Raw genomic sequence first — 20,436 nt, forward strand, 5'->3', positions numbered from 1 at the left:
CTATGCTTTTCATTATTCATATTGTCTGAGAGTTCATTTTCAAATGGATCACCGAGTACCCAGACCCTGAAAGACATTTAGACAGCTAATGTAGACTAATGAGGTGCTTTTAAAAGCCCTTTTTTTTTTAAAGGGGAGGCCTAACATGCCTTTCCAGTGCTAATAGAAACTCTGGGATAGAAACCAGGTTTAAAAGAATTATTAATAATAATAAATTCAGAAGTGAGAAGCAGTTTTTCTCAGTAGCTAAAGCCACATGGTCAGAGTGAAACGTTCATTTTCAGTAGTGGACCACATAACTGGCTTATTTCTAATATTAAACGCTAATATCATGTGGCTAAATCATTCTAAACCTACTGAAATTGATTTCCGTAGGGTTCAATAGAGCTGAGAAAGTTGGAGAAACAATGATGAAGGCTTGTGGCCTAATCTGACAATATGCTGCCGGTACATCATGCAATTCTGCGATGCAAATCTCCCCTGAGTTTGATTTCTGTATGTAAATCTGAAGCTTGATTTCCCTGTGGACTCTTCCTGACTCATTTGACTGCGAGATGTGATACAGTAACAGTAACAGTATTTGCTTCCCATAATTTGGTGCTTGAAAAAGTTAACCACAACACCTGTGTTTCTCTAAGGTTTCATACCTCTCTTTATATATTATTCTTTACTCTGCTCTTTTATTGTTTTCTTTTGTCCATTGTGTCTCGGCAATTGGTGACTGCATGAGTGAAAATCCTACACAGTATCTGGAAGTTCTGGCAGATCACAGAACAAGGCAAGATAATTATCAAACATCACACTACAATTTCAGGGCTAGAGCTTGTAGCATAAATGACAAGCAAGGGTGAAAGATATCAGGACCAGTCAATGAACATTCACCACCACATAATCAACATTGTGCTTCTTTACCTCTCTAAAGTCCATTGTCAGTCTACAGCCAATGATGATGAGAAAGGCTAGATAAAATGACAAGGATGTTTGCAGCATGAAATTAAGAAAGACTAGTTAGTTGTTCCTTCCACAGAACAGCATGTTTTCTTATGAGTCATAAATAGACTAGGTGTGTTATGTCCTATTTTGTTTTACCAGCTGCTTAATGATCCCATTTGCATTGTTTTGAATCCATTCATGTGTAGCTTTGGCTTCATGCTTGGGCTCATTGGGCCTCAAGCAAGTATATTTTATTATTGATATCCTAAATCTCTAGCTTTTTTCTGTGAGGTTTGTTCGTACAAATGTTCCACGTGATTCACCAAATCCCCTCAACTGCACAAATTTTCATAAATTGCTTTTGTCCTGATGAGTGCAACCTGTTCATGAGTGCACATTTGTGAGATTTGATTCTCAGCATAATTGTGATCACATGTGGGGACTGGCTCCCAAATAGTAATTGAGAGCAGCTGGGTGCATTCCCCTCTTGGCCAATCAGGGTGTGACGACGCCCTTTTTCTGGGGTTTAAGAGAGGAGAGAAACTGCACACCCTGGTCACTCTGTTCTTTCCTCAAGTGGTTACATTACATTACATTACATTACATTACATTACATTACATTTAATTTTATTTCATTTCATTTCATTTCATTTAGCAGACGCTTTTATCCAAAGCGACGTACATCTGAGACTGATACAACACAAGCAAGGATCTAGTCAGGAGACAAAAACACGAGTAAGTGCCATAAAGCTTAAGTTTGGGCCTGGTAGGACGTAGATGCCAACAAGCAGTGCAAAAAGGCAATGATTAGAATGAATATAGTGCATAGAAGTTGTTTGTTTGTTTTTTTACCCTACAGTTCATCAAGTGAAGAAGTGTTCGCGAAAGAGCTTGGTCTTTAGTCTTTTCTTAAAGATTGAGAGGGACTCTGCAGATCGAACAGAGTTTGGTAACTCGTTCCACCACCGGGGAACTACAGAGGAGAAGAGTCTAGCTAGTCACTTAGAGCCCTGTTGTGGTGGTGGTACCAGGTGCCTTTAAAGAGCGTAGTGGGCGGGAGGGAGTGTAGACCTGAATGAGGGAGTTCAGGTAGGCAGGAGCCATTTTAGTTGCTATTTTGTAAGCAAGTCTCAGGGTTTTGAATTTGATGCGGGCAGCAACTGGGAGCCAGTGGAGGGATATCAACAGCGAGGTGACATGTGCTGTTTTGGGCTGATTGAAGACCAGACGCGCTGCCGCGTTCTGGATCATCTGCAGAGGTTTAAGTGTACATGCAGGGAGGCCTGCCAGTGAGGAGTTGCAGTAGTCGATGCGTGATATAACGAGAGCCTGTACCAGGAGTTGGGCTGCATGCTCAGACAGGTAGGGTCTGATCTTTCTGATGTTGTACAAGGCGAATCGACATGATCGAGCGACTGAGGTCACGTGAACCTTAAAGGTTAGTTGGTCATCAATCATGACACCCAAAGTTCGGGCAGACTTTGTGGGTTGATTCGAGCTGGATGCTGACATTTTGTTTATGGAAGGACTGGCTGGTATGACAAGGAGCTCGGTTTTAGAGAGGTTAAGCTGAAGGTGGCGTTCTTTCATCCATGCCGATATATCGGCAAGGCATGAAGAGATCCTAGCGGAGACTGAGTGGTCTTCCAGGGAATGACAGGAAGAGCTGGGTATCATCAGCATAGCAGTGGTATGAGAAACCATGGGAGTGGATGATTGCGCCAAGTGAGGTGGTGTATAATGAGAAAAGCAGGGGACCAAGCACTGAGCCTTGGGGAAGCCCTGTGGATAAGCTGTGCAGTTTGGACATTTCTCCAGTCCAAGATACTCTATAATATCTCCCTAACAGGTAGGACATGAACCAGCGGAGGGCGGATCCTGAGATACCGAGCTCAGTGAGTGTGGAGAGGAGGAGTTGGTGGTTAACTGTATCCAAGGCAGCTGACAGGTCCAGTAGCAAAAGGGCTGAGGATTGACCAGCAGCTCTAGCTGAGCGCAGTGATTCCATGACCGACAGTAGTGCAGTCTCGGTAGAGTGACCCTGTTTAAAGCCAGACTGATTTGGGTCGTACAGGTTGTTGGCAGAGAGGATTTCAAAGACTTGATTAAAGACTGTGCGCTCAAGTACTTTTGACAGGAAGGGCAGGAGTGAGGTTGCAGACCTCATTTGTAGAGATTGTCAGACAGAACCGCTGGTCTGTTCAGGCCCCTTTGAGTCTTCTTTCTGGTCTTTTGCCTTTCTGATTTGAGGGTACCTTTGAGGAACACTACAAAATAAACCTTTCAACCAAGCGACCTGCTTTGGGTCTCTCTTAATGCTTTGTGCAAGAGGTTGTGCTTGCCTCACAATAGCCTAACCCCTGCAGGCTTTATATTTTGTTTATTTATTATACATATTAAAGAGACATTTTTTTATTATTATTGTTGAAGAGCCATTTGTTTATTAAGGGGACGTTTCCCAATGTACAGAACCTTGTGAGGTGGTTTCTCAAAGTGAATATTATTATTATTATTTTTTTTTATGTGGCTGGGAGCTGGTTTCAGGCTACTTTCCGATCAACTGTGGTCTGGAGGATCAGTACCGCCACAATTGATGTCACTAAGTTGTCATATCAGGCTACCTGTTATGTTCCGTTTGTGGGCAACTTTTATTTACAAACATGTAAATAATATTAACAATAATAATACCTGTGAATAAGAAGAAGAATGTCACATGAAAACAGAACAAATTTAGCAGCATGTGCTTAACTAAAACCATTCAGATTAAGGCAATTATACTAATTCTTATGGTCAGAAAAGTGTTGTTTTTTTCCACTCTACAGAAAGGCAAACTTTTTCTGCAACAGGTCTGGACCACTTGTGAATTTTTTTCATACCAAAGAGAAAATTCCCTAATAACCTTAACCCTAACAGAATCCAAAACTTAGCTTTATTTGTTTTTTTTATTTCATTGTGGGTCCTTACTAAATAAAAAAAACACAAATAAAACTAATAGCAACAATATACTGTGCCCACACAGTATATTTAATGTACTACTGAATGCTTAAATTCAACATTGTGGAGTGGCAATAGAGAGCTGATCTGGTGCCAGTCCTGCTCACTTTGTGGTTAATTCTGTTTACCTGGCACTGTAGGTTGGGCCAACCAGTCAGACAAGAGTTATACAATAGCTGTTCTGCTTTGAAGAGCAACATCACACCCTTAAAATACATTTACACTTCAGTTATTGACACTGACATTTAAAAGTTGTTTTCATAACTACAGAGATAGAGAAAAAGAGAGTACAGACAAAAGGGGAGAAGTTAAACTGAAACTTAACTTCAGTCTGTAACTGTGTAATGGTTAGCACTGTCATCAGGTTTGAACCTGCTGGCCAGCCAGCTGAATTTGCATGTTCTCCCTGTGCCTGCATGAATTTCCTCTGGAAGGAGACTTGTGAGGTCAGCCACCAAAAGATCCAAGGCAGCTATAAAGGATTTATCAACTTCAGAGGGTGAGATTGGAGAGACTGTATACAACGACTGCTGCCCAGGTGCCTCATAAGTCATAGCTTTATGCGAGAGTAGCAAAGAGGAAGCCACTATTGGAAAAAACTCAAATGACATCTCAGCTAAAGTTTGTGTAACAGCATATAAAAAGCGCCGAAGTCAGCAGGAAGAAGTTCTGTAGTCTGATTGTGTTGTGGAAATATTAAGCGATGGTCAGCACTTCAGTGGAGTAAGTGCACACAAGCCTTTGATGTCTTAATGCAGAAAATGTTTATTGAAACACTTGGCCAAGCGGAGAACTGAAACAGTAAACATCAAGGTGTTCTGCACAAGATGCTGTCTCTTCCCATTCTCCCTTCTGAAGGTCTGACTCTTAGTCTCTAACCCCAACAGATCAGCCTACAATATGAAAAATTAGTCTAATTGGTTCTCTAGTTTCTAAACAAAGAAATGCACTTTACCCGTGTTAGTTCAGGTCATGTTGCATGGAACCTAGGTCACCGTCAGCACATTCTGGTTTGAATGTCTGATTATGCCAATGGAATCTACGCATTCACCTATCTGTGTTGTCCAGGTGGCACTCAACAGGACAAAACAAGCAGTTTATGAAATTTGTGCAGTTGAGGGGATTTGGTGAATCACGTGGAACAATTGTATGAGCAAACGTCACAGAAAAAGCAAGAGGTTTAGGATAGGAATAATTAAGTATACTTGCTTGAGGCTCAATGAGCCCAAGCATGAAGCCAAAACTACACATGAATGGATTCAAAACAGTGTGGGATGGGATCAGTCATACCACACTCTCAGCTGGTAGAACAAAATAGAGGATAACACACCTAGTTTATTTATTAATCATAAGAGTACCAGAAGAAAACACTGTTCTGTGAAAGGATCAACTAACTAGTCTTTCTTCATTTTATGCTGTAAACATCCTCATCATTTTATCTAGCCTTCCTCATCATCATTGGTTGTAGACTGACACTGGACTTTAGAGAGGTAAATAAGCACAATGTTGATTATGGGGTGATGAATGTTCATTCACTGGTCCTGTTATCTTTCACACTCCCTTGTCGTTTATCCAACAAGCTCTAGCCCTCACATTGTAGTGTGATGTTTGATAATTATCTTGCCTTGTTCTGTGATCTGCCAGAACTTCCAGATACTGTGTAGGATTTTCACTCATGCAGTCACCAATTGCCTAGACAAAATGGAAAAAGAACACAATAAAAGAGCATAGTAAAAAATAAGTTAAAGAGACTAAAGGGAGGTATGAAACCTTAGAGAAACACAGGTGTTGTGGTTAACTTTTTCAAGCACCAAATTATGGGAAGCAAATACTGTTACTGTTACTGTTACTGTATCACATCTCGCAGTCAAATGAGTCAGGAAGAGTCCGCAGGGAAATCAAGCTTCAGATTTACATACAGAAATCAAACTCAGGGGAGATTTGCATCGCAGAATTGCATGATGAACCGGCAGCATATTGTCAGATTAGGCCACAAGCCTTCATCATTGTTTCTCCAACTTTCTCAGCTCTATTGAACCCTACGGAAAACAATTTCAGTAGGTTTAGAATGATTTAGCCACATGATATTAGCGTTAAAGAGCGTAGTGGGCGGGAGGGAGTGTAGACCTGAATGAGGGGAACGTTTCACTCTGACCATGTGGCTTTAGCTACTGAGAAAAACTGCTTCTCACTTCTGAATTTATTATTATTAATAATTCTTTTAAACCTGGTTTCTATCCCAGAGTTTCTATTAGCACTGGAAAGGCATGTTAGGCCTCCCCTTTAAAAAAAAGGGCTGACAGCTTTTAAAAGCACCTCATTAGTCTACATTAGCTGTCTAAATGTCTTTCAGGGTCTGGGTACTCGGTGATCCATTTCGGTGATCAGACAATATGAATAATGAAAAGCATAGATACTTAGTATGGTAAAATGGTACAAATAAAGTGATGTCTCACCTCCTGACAGGGTAACATTACACAAATAAACTACCAAACTAACAAATCTCTTTTTACTGTCATGTCTATGTTAGCTACTCAAACACAAATCAATCTATTAATGATCAGATGATGCAGAGAAACCATCACATACAGTCATATTAGTAACTTACTTTTTACACTCTTCATTCTATCCAGGATTGTTATAATTAAACATTTCAACTTTTTAACAAGGGAACACACAGATCAGGGATTTAACAACAACAACAACAACAATAATAATAATAATAATAATAATAATAATAATAATAATAATAATAATAATAATAACTTTATTTGTATAGCACTTTTCAAAACAATAGTTACTAAGTTCTTCACAGAGCATTGGAACACTCAAAGCTTATATAAAATGTAGAATGAAATAAAAACAAAACAAAATTAACAAAACCACTCAAAATCCAACCACAATAAACAAAAAATAAGCTAACAGCAGAGTACAGATTGAGAACAGGAAAAAGTCTGTCTGTATAAGTGTGTTTTAAGAAGGGACTTGAAGGTTGAAACTGAGGTCATCATCATTGGTTGTAGACTGACACTGGACTTTAGAGAGGTAAATAAGCACAATGTTGATTATGGGGTGATAAATGTTCATTCACTGGTCCTGTTATCTTTCACATTCCCTTGTCGTTTATCCAACAAGCTCTAGCCCTGACATTGTAGTGTGATGTTTGGTGATTATCTTGCCTTGTTCTGTGATCTGCCAGAACTTCCAGATACTATGTAGGATTTTCACTCATGCAGTCACCAATTGCCTAGACAAAATGGAAAAAGAACACAATAAAAGAGCATAGTAAAAAATAAGTTAAAGAGACTAAAGGGGGTATGAAACCTTAAAGAAACACAAGTGTGTGGTTAACTTTTTCACAGAAAGTTGCTGCCTCATATGTCTTCAGCTCAACTTTTACTAAGAGGACTGCAGATTTTGTCACTTGCATATCACTATCATTTGCATTGTAATCGCTCCATGCTTTCAGGAGGAATGATTACAGCCAACAACAACTCTTTTAGTGAACATGTTGTATGAACATTGGAGTATTGTTTAAAGGGAGACTTAAAAAATGGTGAAACTATCCTTTCAAATAATTTTTATACCGATGATGTAATATTATTCTTGTAGAACCTGGTGAATCACCTAATCAAGTCATTAAACATTTCAACTCCTCCTGTATCCAACTCAAAAACTGGAATAAATCTGGAATGAATAAACTAACTAAAATATCTGTTTAAATCAGAGAAAAAATCATGATACAAGTTCAGTTTCAGGCAAGTTATGTCAGCAAATACATATTCAGTAAAGTAAAATCTTACACCCCTGAGATGTGGTAGTGGTGGAGTAGGTGATGAATCTGAAGCAATTTATATTTATAGTTTAAACATTTCCAGTGTCACAGAACTGAAAACGTTTTCACTTGACGAGACTGACATTGGTTATTATATTTCAATTTCAAGCGGTGTAGTTTTTCTCATTTGTGATTGTTGCTCAGACATGACGTAATTTTATTAAACAAATTCATCACTGTAGGCAACAAGGTCTCCCAAAGTGAATTAAGATTATAGGTCCTTTCTTAAAAAAAAAACAGCAAAAAAAAAAAAAACAAGTGTCAGGGTGTCAGTAACAGCTGAGCTTATCAAATAAGAACGTTCTGTACTCAATTCAAATATGTGTCTTCTTTGACATCATGAGGAGAAATATCTTGTATATTATCTCATCCCTCCCCCTTTCCATGAGTGGATCAAAATAATAGATATGACATGGACATTGTTTGAAATGCAAATAAGCCATAGCTTGTTCATAAATAGCGAGAGCAGCAGGAGTAGAATGAAAAATAAAACAAGTAGATGTTTTGAGATTATTTTAAGATATCAATCAACAAACTGAAAGAAAGACAGAGCTTCAGAATCTCAGGTAAGGTTTTAAAATGGTTTACAGCAGACAGTTGATTTAAACAGAGTTACCTCCAGGTTTTATACATTTTTTTTTCTTGTAACAGCTATTGTAAAAATCTATCATATGTCAATTTTAAATATCAATTTTGGTCTCAGTTCTATAGTTATAATTCTTATGGTGTAACTTTCTTGTAAGAATCCATACATATAAAATACTTACCGGTTCCCACTAGTACTTAAATGTAGGTACAGTGGAAGAAAACAAGACAATGAGGAACAAGGGAGTAACATTTGGGGATTTAAAGTGTCACTTCCCGACATTTCCTGTGTAACTTACCAGAACTTAAGGTGTAATTTTGTCGTATGAATCAGTACGTATGTATATGTGCAATGAAATCAAATGTTTTTGCCCTGGTTATTTTTATGCATGTGTGTTTGGCAGGTAAGTTTCACCCACACTCCAGAGATTTATTATGCTTATGTCTTTTACTTCATTGTATTCATATACAATGAAGTAAAAGACAAAATTGTACTATATAAAACTTGAACAACAAAATATCTTAACTCTTAACTAATCTATTATCTTAACTAGGGAAACAAGATTCTACAAATGTTCATGGCAATCAAAATGTAGTTATAAAATGATTAATTATAGTAAAAAAAAAAGAAACTATGGAAACTATGTTTAAATTGTACAGTGTTTTGTGTTTTGCTGATTTTTCTTGTGAAATCCTAATGTATTTTCAGTTTTTTTAATTGCTTTTCTAAAATGTTTTTGTTGTTCAATCAATTACAAAAGACTTCCTAAGAGGACAATGACCAATTTAATAGGTAGGAGAGAAACAAGAGGCAGGTGTTGTTCAAACGCTGGGTGTCTTTTGTGTATGTCTGCCCTTATCACCTCTAGTAGATATTATAATATATCATTATTTGAGTGACTAACCTTCATAACCGACTGCTTGTCAGGTCAACAAGAACTGAAAACGTCGGAGAGGAAGATCACAGTATGAAAGTAAGACAGTCTATTTTGCTGATCCCTTAGCAGAACTGGTTTTACTGGTGCTGTTTTGGATAATAATTTCCCTGGGTTTGTCTAATGTTTGTTCTTTTGTGTTCTGCAAGGTGTTCAATGATTCTATCCATGGTCATATCAAGTTGCATCCGCTTCTCGTCAAAATCATTGACACACCTCAGTTCCAGAGACTACGAAACATCAAGCAGCTTGGAGGGGGTTATTTTGTTTTCCCTGGAGCATCCCACAACCGCTTTGAACACTCAATCGGGTATGTCCTTATGTTTTCAGATAGACACAGTTATGTGTCTTAAGGTATTCATTCACAAGCCAAATAAAGGGACCACTGATTTGCAGTAAAGCATAAAATACAAACAATAAAACCAAAGTAAACTCATCGCATACCTTGGTAGAGGTACTGTATAACAATTTGGGTTTTTTTTTTTGCTGCTGTATGTGCTGGTACAGGGTGGCATACTTAGCAGGACAGCTTGTACAAAATCTGAAAACAGAGCAGGAGGAACTCGACATCGATGACAGAGACATCCTTTGTGTGCAGATTGCTGGACTTTGCCATGACCTCGGTGAGTGATACACACCTTTCCATTGTTACATGTAGTAGTTTTTTTTAAATAGTTTTGAATTGCAAGGTGTGCTTACGAACAAAAATAACATTAGTTTTATAACTGCTGTTATGGATGTCATCATTGACTCATTCAATAAAAAGCAACTTTGGGCTGCACTCTTTGTAGATCTGATGAATGTGTGCATTTCACAAGAGCACAAACCATTGATGTTCCCACACCTATCTATGCTCTAATTGACACAGTACAGCACTCCTACAAAACTCATGTCAAACATCTCGCTCAAAAACTTAAAATTTAAACTGGTTTCTTGTACTGGAACAGAGGTTGTTTCTCTTTTCAAAGCAGAAAACAATCTACCATACTGTGCACATTGGATTATGGTGATATCCTGTATGCTCATGCTGCTGCCACCACCCTTTAACCTCTGGATACTATCTACCACAGTGCCATTCCATTCATACAGCAGGCAGCTATCACACTCACCACCATGAGTTATATGAAAAGTTCAGATGATCATCACTGACATCCAGAAGGCACCTGAGTCTTCATTTATAAGACATTGATACCTAAATTACTGAGTAATTTAACATCTTTAGTTGAGAGCTAATAACCATGACACAAGGTCATGGCTCATTGGCTTTAAAAGTTCCTCACACAAACTCTGAATTGGGGAAGACTGGTTTCAGGTACTATGCACCTTATTACTGGAGTGAACTGCAAAACCGCTTGAAGTTAGAGACACTTGTTCCTCTGAGGGATTTTATTGCTGATATTATCATTATAGCTGATATTCTTCAGAATGTTTGTGATTGTTTCAAGTAGTGTGTCTGTCAGTGTGCATGATGATTGTTTTGTGATTGTCATGTGAATGAACCATCTTATTCTGATCCTTTGTATATGTAACATGTTCTCAGGTCTCTGTTGCAAAAGAGATGTTAATCTCAGTGAGATTTCCTGAATAAATAAAGCTAATAAAACTATCCACTAACATGGCAAACATTTTTGACTTGCAAAAGCAACTTGCTCAAAGTCAAGTTAAAAAAGTCTGCTGTTGGAAAGAGGAGCGAGAGAGGACAATTGTTTTAATATACAATAACAATACACACTTTCAGACAGTCTCTCTTGGAAGGCATTCATAGTGTTACTTGTCTGCACACACAAAGAGTGGCAGATTGTTGTGTAAAGAATGAAAAGAGAGACCTTGGCACCCTCATTTACTCATTCACTACTACATACTATATAATACACTTAATAGTTTCTTCTGTAGTGAGTAGTGAATCATGATTTCAGACACTTATTCATCATCATTTTGAGTTGTCAGTGACAAGTTATTTTCAACGGTAATTTTCCCATCTATAAAATGCAGAGCAGAGAGGCAGAAATAACGTCACTTTGCTGATTTTAATCATTTTGTTCATATTAGCTCAAAGATTCATACTCACTGAGTATGTAGTTGTTGACTTTTTGTCTAACATATGCAACTGCATCAATGTTCAAATGCACTTCCAGTGCTTATAACAGTAAGTGAACATACCACTATTCATACTGCTGTGACCTTCAGCGCTCATTCTGAAGGTCTTCTGTTCATTCAGTGGTACATTCAGTCTGTTATTGGTTCAAAACTAAACTACTAAACTATGTTTAGTTCAGTACAAAACTAGGCCTATACAAGAACAATTTATAAGCTTAAGAGCTCAATAATCTACTACAAATAACACAATCATTAACTTATATTTATTTTATCAACATCTAGGACATGGACCCTTTTCTCATCTGTTTGATGGAATGTTCATCCCCAAAGTACGTCCAGATCTGAAGTGGAAGGTAAGAAACAATTAAACTTTTTCTGTTGCGTGTGATAAGAATATAACCAACTACAAAAATAAATCATACATTGAAAAAACACAGCCACAGACAGAAATACCAATCTCTATACTACTACCACTGTTTATATGCTAAAAACAAAACTACATCCAGCAGCCAGCTCGTTGGAGGAATGATTACAGCAAGCAAAACCTCTTTCAATGTACATTTGGTCACATGACTATTAACAACCCTTTAACAACATCTTTTGGTGCCTTGGTGTTTGTATTTGCACAGATAATATGATTATCTGTCTAAATAATACAGTAAGAAGGGCACAAAGTTATCACTGCCAGTTCAGCAGTGTAGTAATGTCCACCAACATGACAAAAGAAATATGTGCATGTCTGTTTCTCTTAAAATAAACAGTTTGACAACCATCAACACAGATCCATCAAACTTAATTTTTTAAAGTTGTTGTTCAGACACTCAATTCAGGTCACCTGAGGAGTGAGGAGACATGACAACAAGGTAATAACAAGCATCTCTGGTCCACCACCAAGCCACTTTGTCAGTTTTACTGCATCACTTCCTTGCAAATTTGCCCTCATTTGCATAAAAATGAAATTTTTCAACTTTCGACCTGCTTTGTGAAGCGATTTGCTTGTGTCCCATAGAAAATAAATGTGGGGTGAATGTCATGTCGCACCACCTTCACTTATCAAATGCCACTGATATCACTATTCACCTGCTTTTAGTGCCATCACACATTACTAATCACATGTGATCTACAAGAACTATCAATATGGCTGTAATTAGTATAGTTAATGGGTTGGGGAGTCAATGGTGGTTTTCCAGCTTGAGGCATGTTTTCGAATTGTTTTATTGATTTGAGTCCAGTAGTCCAATCTATCCCTCTATTTTTTGAGTTTATTATTAATTATTATTCAAATTATGCAACTTTTATTTTCAATGTTTCTTTTATTTACAGAACTATTTTAACATAATGACTGTAGGCTTTTTTGTACTTTTGTAACCTAGTGAATTTATATAGGTAATACATTTGCTCCACTGTGAGCTGGACAGCTAAAGGTTATTGATTCATTCCTTGCATGGGTTATAGCTTTTCACTGTTTTCATGATTTGAGTTTAGTAGTCCAATCTCTCCCCTTTTTCAGTCACAATATGTAATTATGCAAACACTTTTCTTTCATTTCAAAAGTTAATTTTCAGGTAAGCAGTTAATGTGTAAAGTTCACCAGTGTTTAACCTGCTGTTAAACTAATTAAATCAGTTTTGTAAAATAATCTTCATTGTGTCATTCACAATAACTGTCACGTCACTGTGACATGTCCTCAGTTCAATGGCTTTCATAACCAAAGAGTCCTCCATCTCCTCCTCCTCTCACTCTCAAGTCTTGGGGTTTGGACACTGGGCGTCTTTCCCACCTCCAGAGGTGGAGGACTCTTTTAGTGAGAGAGCCACACTGAATGACACACTGAATATTATTTTACTAAACTGATTTAATTAAAGTTTAACAGCAAGTTAAACACAGGTGAACTCTCATTTTACAAATGTCTGACACACATTTAACAGCTTACAGTACAACAAACAAAAAACTACAGTCATTATGTTAAAATAGCCCTGAAAATGAAACATTGGTGGAAAAAAGTCTTTGCATAATTTTATAGTGTAACTCAAAAAAGGATATATTGGGCTACTATTGAGCTATTCACATATAGTGACACTATTTCTTGTGTTCTTTCACCTTGAAACAGCGAGTGTGTATTATCACATTAATAGCCTATATGAATATGTCTTAATGTGTGTATGTTGCAGCATGAGACTGCCTCTCTACAGATGTTTACCCACCTGGTGGATGATAATGGTCTGAAGCCAGTGATGGAGCACCACGGCCTGAAGCTGAATGTGGACCTGGACTTCATCAAAGAGATGATTGCAGGACATCAGGAAACTAATGCAGTTCAAGGCCAGAAGGTACCTGCCAGTGTGAAATTGTGTGTAATCAGTCAGTATCCTTTTACAGCAGCCAATGTCTGATACCATTATTGTGCCATCATCTTCACAGTGGCCGTATAAAGGCCGACCAGAGGACAAGTCCTTCCTCTATGAAATCGTGGCCAACAAAAGAAATGGCATTGATGTGGACAAGTTTGACTACTTTGCCAGGTGAGGTTTGCTAAACAGCAACTGTAGGATAATTAACTTTTTCCCTTTAGAGTTATGAACTACAATGTTATTTAATTACTACAATTACATTATCCTCATGATTATTTTAACAATGTTTGGCATTCCCCAGCATAGTATTGTTGTTTTAACTTAATAGGCTCATCTTCACATTTTCAGGGACTGCCACCACCTGGGCATCCAGAACAACTTTGACCATCAACGCTTCATCATTTTTGCCAGGGTGTGTGATGTGGAAGGACAGAAGCACATCTGTGTTAGAGACAAGGTGCTGAAACTTTTACTGCTGCTTTTTTTAAAATCAGATTTTTTAAAAAGCAAAATAGCAAAGATGAATTGTGACTAAACTAAAAGCGATACTCTCAACAGGAGGTGGGCAATCTGTATGACATGTTCTACACAAGGATCAGTCTCCACAGAAGAGCCTACCAGCACAGAGTGAACAAGATCATAGAAGCTATGTGAGTACCTACCCATCCCATGTTGGTACTCAACATGTCAACAACATGTCGCTTGGTCTCCTGTCTGATGAGGAGCTTATTTACTTTGCTTCATGATTTACCCTTTTGTATAGCATGCAGCAAAATGTTCTCAAAAGTGACAATATGTTGTTGTGTTTATCAAGGATCACAGAGGCCTTTGTAAGTGCAGATGGGCACATCTGGATTACAAACAAAGATGAGGAGGAGTTCACTCTCTCCACAGCCATAGATAACATGGAGGCCTACACCAAGCTGACAGGTTTGTAGAGATCACTGTGTGCTATTAGCTTATGTTTTTAGAACATCAAGAGAAAAGAAAAAGAGCACCACCTTTATAATGTTTAAAAAAATACTACATACACATCTTTTAAAACATGCAACATTGTCAGACTGCTGTCAGTATTATTCTTATTTTGAAGACTCTGAAGTACTTTAAGGAATATCAGTGCTGGATGATCAGTTACAGCACACAAAGAGACAAAATATTACAACTGTGGCAGAAACATCCTATCATATGCATACTGGCTGCTGAGGAATTATGAATCAAAATCTATGCTATAGATATCTACAGCAAGACTCCAATTATCCACTTGCATTGACCACAAGTTCAGACTAACTTACTTACTAAGCATTTTAGCTTTAGTTACAACAATATCATCTTAGCTTGCTAGTTAACAACTAATTATAAACTAACACAAACACATGGATGAATTGTATTTCTGACAAATGATCTAAATAATATCACCCTGATGGCTTCAGTCTCGCTGCTCTAAAAGGTCATCTTCAATACAATCCATGTAGAAGACATTGAAATAAAGAAAGCTCATTGTTTTTGAGTTGTAGCATAGAGCTAGTTAGTCCTTAAGTATGATAAGAAAAAATGTAAGATCAGACGGTTGTCTTGGTCTAAAATAACCCTTTTTAGCTAACATACTAACAGTAACAATAATTCTAACAGTGAACAACAACAACAAAAACATAACCCAACAAGATAACGTAGTTAGCTAATGCAATGCTCTTTGGCCAAGGAAGTAACCATAGATATTTACACTCTTGATGCCATATTCCAGGTTGTGGGCTGTGTCTCAGTTGCCATCATATTTATCCGGTTTTCTGGTCACTATCTGCAGAAAAGGATACCAGAATTTTGTGCTGCATTTTGATTTTCTAAAGAAAGAAATTCCAAAATTGAGGCACAAGGAATAATTTCATGGGCGAGTAATTATTACAAAACACTGTCACAAACATGTTGAATTTAATATGCCGTTATCACTAAAAAGCAATTTTAAGTGGTTATTAGTCTTTGTAGTAGGACTTTCTATTGAGAATTTTTGAGTGAATAGAATTTGTAGGTTCCATTTATTATTATTATTTACTATTACATTAATTGACAACCTGGATATAGCCACATGTACACACAGAAGCCAACCAGTGTCCAGCTGTTCATGTTGTTCATACACAAACATGCATCCCAAAACTCAAAATCAATTACTGTATGCATAAGTTACGTAAATACTGAGGGAAATGTCAGTACAGAGTGTGTGTGTGTGTGTGTGTGTGTGTGTGTGTGTGTGTGTGTGTGTGTGTGTGTGTGTGTGTGTGTGTGTGAGAATATGACTATTAAAACAAAATGCTATGCATGCTATGGTATATTTGACATGCACTGACATTTTTAATAGTTATAACTATTTAAAATGTATTCAGTCTCTATTCTGTATTCTTTAATGATCCTACTAGCCATACAGCACTGCAAGATGAAAACATACTATATTTCTAAAATAATTACAAAAAGTAGGCTCAACTTTAATTTATTATAGTAATATTAGTCTACTCTGCATTAAATAGAAGTACTTTGCTATGAAAACCATCATTTCGGATAAACAAAGTATTCTGTATTACACATAAATGTCTAGTATTCTGTGACAACCCAAACTGCTGAAAAACGGATTTATTGATTGACAATTCAGTGAGTTATGGTAGCTGTAAGAGCGGCTGGACCTCTTTCCACAATATACTTATATGCATTCAGAGAGGCAACTAGACCAACCAATATGGTGTCCGCGTTGGACGCATTGATACAATGACTAGCAGCATCCAGTGTGGCATCTACGTGTATCTATAAGAAGATTACAACTGTAGGTAGTAAGCTAGTTAGCCAGACATGCTAACGATTGCAGTTGGAGCAGATAAACACACTGTTTAATCCATTCATTACACTTTTGCTCGTGTTTTTGGTTTTGTAAGGGCTAAATAAAAAGAAACCACCCTCCAAAGAGCATCACTCTTACTATAGCACCATGTACATCGCTACAGCATGTGGAGAAATCCAAAGCTTAACAAACAAAGTGTAGCAACTATTCAGTGGAGGGAAACAGTAAATGGTCACTGGAGAGTAGAAGCAACTTGCTGAAGTTTCAACGGCATATTTTTAAAATGAAAAATGATTACCCCAGATCCTGTAAATTAAAGAGTTGTAATGAGTACAGATTGAGCCGCCTGCTTTTTTTTTCACATTTAAGAACAAATGAATGTTTATAACATAGTTATATAGCTTAGTTTTGTGAGTTATGCCTCTCAGTTTACTGTCAATTATTTATTTGAGAAACGCTACAAATTAATTTGTGACCTTGACTTTGGTTTGTTTTAACTGACCGAACTTCTGCTCTGTTTCTCTGTTTGTCCTGTAGATTCTGTGTTTGACGAAATACTCAAGTCCTCCTCCCCAGAGCTGGCTGAGGCGAGGAAGATTCTGGAAAGAATCTATTCTCGACAACTCTACAAGTTTCTGGGCCAAACAAAGGCTCTGCAAAAGAAGAAAATAAGAAATGATGAAAGATACATTGATGTCACCAAGGTGTTCACCACATCTTTGTGTACCTGTACTGGATTACACTTCTGCTTGATGTGGACTAAAACACAGCCTATTCCAGTCACTCCTAGAATTGAATTTAGAGGATGTGATAGCATTGTCCACAAAATTATAGGGTCAAATGTCACTTGTCACACTACTAATGCCATGTCTACACAGAGAATATTTCCGCTGCATTTTCTATTTTCCTCGGGTTAAAATAAAAGTGTATCTGTTCCATCAGACGATGGACGACTGAAAAACATGGTTGAAACACCTTCAGTGTTGACATGATGTAAGTCAATTGAAAACATTTTTTTGTGAGAAAATCATTTGCATCCAGCATTTCAAGGTTGAGGCCTTTTGCCCATAGTGAAACATTGGTAAAACTGCAAAATCTCTTCTTCTTTATCGTCTTTTCAGTTGGCAAACAACAAAATTGTGCATCACAGCCAATATCTTGTAAGGAGTGGGAGAGACAGTCCAGTTGACCAAATCATGATCATTATTTTATGGTTGCAGCATTGTCTGACAAAATTAAACATAAATACAGGTTAATGATTGGGCTGTAGTACTCAAGTCTGGTCTCCATCTCAAGCTGTTTACTGGGATCTTGAACTAACAGTGTTTGACGGAACAGTTATTTCATACTGAAATGATTTAATCATGGCTCATAAATATTCTGTGTAGCCGCTGTGGCTCAAGAGGTAGAGCAAGTCTGGGATTAATTCCCAGACTCTTCCTGTCGATACATGTTAACATGTACACATCATTCTCAAGGTGTAATGTTGATAAAATAATTATTTTATGAAAGCAACATCATCTGGCAAAATCAACCTAAGTATATATTAATGTGGACGTGCTCTTAACTGTTTGCTTTCAAGATAAAATGAGTCAAATCTATTGTCCTTCATACTTTTCTCCTCTCTCCCTTAGGAGATAATTTCCACTTGGAAAAAGGAACTGGCTCAAGCCCTCCCTCAGACTGATGCTCAGGACGGGCTCAAGCCAGAGGACTTTGAAATTATTGTAAGTTTTCAAGTCTAATTACTTTCACTTCAATTTTCTTCAAATATTGGGTTTTGTTGATTATTATTTGATTTGTATCATGTTGCCTACCTCCGTTGTGGCATAATTTAATTTAATTGCCAAATTTTAAAAACAGGCTTGTCTCTCATCCTTCTCTTTTAGAAAGTCACTATGAACTATGGGAAGAGAGACCAGAATCCTGTTAATGATGTATATTTCTACAGCAAAAATGATCATACTAGAGCTTTCAACATCCCTCAAAAACAGGTTGGATATAAAGCACTGACAGCAAGAATTTGAATCCTCTGTTTGTTCCTTGTGTGTTCATTCATTTTTCTTAAATGTATGCTACTGTCTTTCCTGTCAGATGTCTGAGCTGCGCCCAACATGCTTTTCTGAGACGCTGATCATGGTTTACTGCAAGAGGACCGATGACAACAGTCTGGAGGCTGCCAAGAACCACTTTCTCCAGTGGTGCAGAAACAAGGGCTTTCAGGTAATATTTAGATGTTAAAAAGCATAGAAATGTCAAAGGCTGCAGTGTATTAGTAACGGCAGTGTCAGCTGACAGAAAGTTACCCATTAACACAATAGCCAGGTGCCTACTGGAACAATGAATCAGGTTTTGTAATCCCTGTTCATTCTGACCGATAGAAGATCCCAAATGTGCTTCTAATGACAAGTCAAGTCAATTTTATTTATAAAGCACATTTAAAAACATTCTGTGTTTATAAATTTCATTTCATGTGCAGGAAATGGTGTATGCATGGTTTTTGTGTGTATGCATTGTTTATGCATCTGACCTCCAGAGTATACAGTAGTCGACTGTATCAAAAAGGTCCAATAACATTAAAACAGCAACGTTTCCACCATCTAAGGACAGCAGTAAGTTATTTGTTAACCTTAGCAGAGCGGACTCAGTACTGTGGTGCATCCTGAAATCTGACTGGAATTTGTCTAAAATGTTGTTCCTTTGTAAAAAAAAAAAAAAAAAAAAAAAAAAAACTTTTTCCAGAGATTTTCAGAGAGAACACAATTTGGAGATTGGGTGGAAGTTATTAAGTGTAGTTGGATCTAATTTGTATTTTTATTAGAGGTTGAATGACAGCATGCTTGAAAGAGAGTGGGACATAACCATTAACTAGGGATGAGTTTATTATGGATAAAATACTGGCCCCAACTGTATCAAACATTTGCTTAAGAAGATGAGGTGGAATTATAACCAGCGGGCAAGTAGTGGGATTCAGCCGTGAAATAATGAGGGAGGAAAGTAAGAGAAATGGGTTCAAAATGATTAAAAATTGCAGGTTGTTTGATTAAATCAGAGGGATCATGGAAACGGGTTAAGACGTGAGACCTTATAATGTCAATTTTATTGATAAAGAATTGTAAGAAATTTGCACAGGTTTCAGGAGATGCCTCTTTTTTAATTTTTTAAAATGATGTCTGAAAAATATTTTACTCTTTAAGCCTTAACACCACCCTAAGATTTGGGATTTTGGTTGAGGTGTGAGGAGGCAAAAACAATGGGCCTACGGTCTGATAAAACGCCACAGTATTAAAAGATCAGATTTTGCTACTGAAATAGACAATAGATCAGAAAATTCAGAGATAAAAGTATTCTTTAATTTATGAGGTCTGTAAATGAATGCACAGGGTACTGGACTTGACATGTCAATCCTGCACAGTAGCAATTCAAAGGTTAGATATTTTTCATAATAACAGAGGACAAAATCCTCAGTCCTCATTTTGAGCAAATATGTAAAAGTTCTATCACTCTCTGACCTTGGATCTGTTGTTAGTGCAGTCTATAGTGCCCTGGCTCAGTTGTGATGAACTGCATCTCTCTGAGTGCACTCTGCACTGCTCTTGTTAATACTGATGCATTTGTCCTTGTTCTCTTCAAATAGGACTCTACAGTAGGACTGTAGCTCATCACTAATGGCTAAAACAATGAAGCTGAAGATGTGGAAGACAGAGAAACTGAAAAAAGAAATAAAACACTACCTGATACTCATTGGTTCATTAATTGGTTAAAAAAATTACCAATGTTTTCTACAAGCTGAGTATGTTATTGAGAACAGCAAAGCTTAAATCATTATGGCTCTAAAGTTCAGCATTTTTCTCCAAAAAGAGATTATTTCAGAGTATAGATGAG

The 20,436-nt window shown here is 37.3% G+C and overlaps 1 protein-coding gene across 1 annotated transcript; it reads left to right on the forward strand.

Moving 5' to 3' along the window:
• Positions 1–1,653: 1,653 nt before the first annotated feature.
• Positions 1,654–20,247, forward strand: LOC121896328 (deoxynucleoside triphosphate triphosphohydrolase SAMHD1-like). The gene is made up of 15 exons (XM_042410142.1): positions 1,654–1,668; positions 9,276–9,321; positions 9,432–9,592; positions 9,790–9,905; positions 11,662–11,732; positions 13,551–13,709; positions 13,801–13,901; positions 14,079–14,187; positions 14,289–14,380; positions 14,545–14,660; positions 17,089–17,255; positions 18,186–18,278; positions 18,441–18,545; positions 18,646–18,774; positions 20,189–20,247. Exons 2-15 carry the CDS (start codon positions 9,316–9,318, stop codon positions 20,207–20,209), a joined length of 1,446 nt encoding a protein of 481 aa, XP_042266076.1. The 5' UTR covers positions 1,654–1,668; positions 9,276–9,315; the 3' UTR covers positions 20,210–20,247.
• The last annotated feature ends 189 nt before the right edge of the window (positions 20,248–20,436 follow it).

Source organism: Thunnus maccoyii, chromosome 4 (assembly GCF_910596095.1).
Source record: "Thunnus maccoyii chromosome 4, fThuMac1.1, whole genome shotgun sequence".
NCBI lineage: Eukaryota > Metazoa > Chordata > Actinopteri > Scombriformes > Scombridae > Thunnus > Thunnus maccoyii.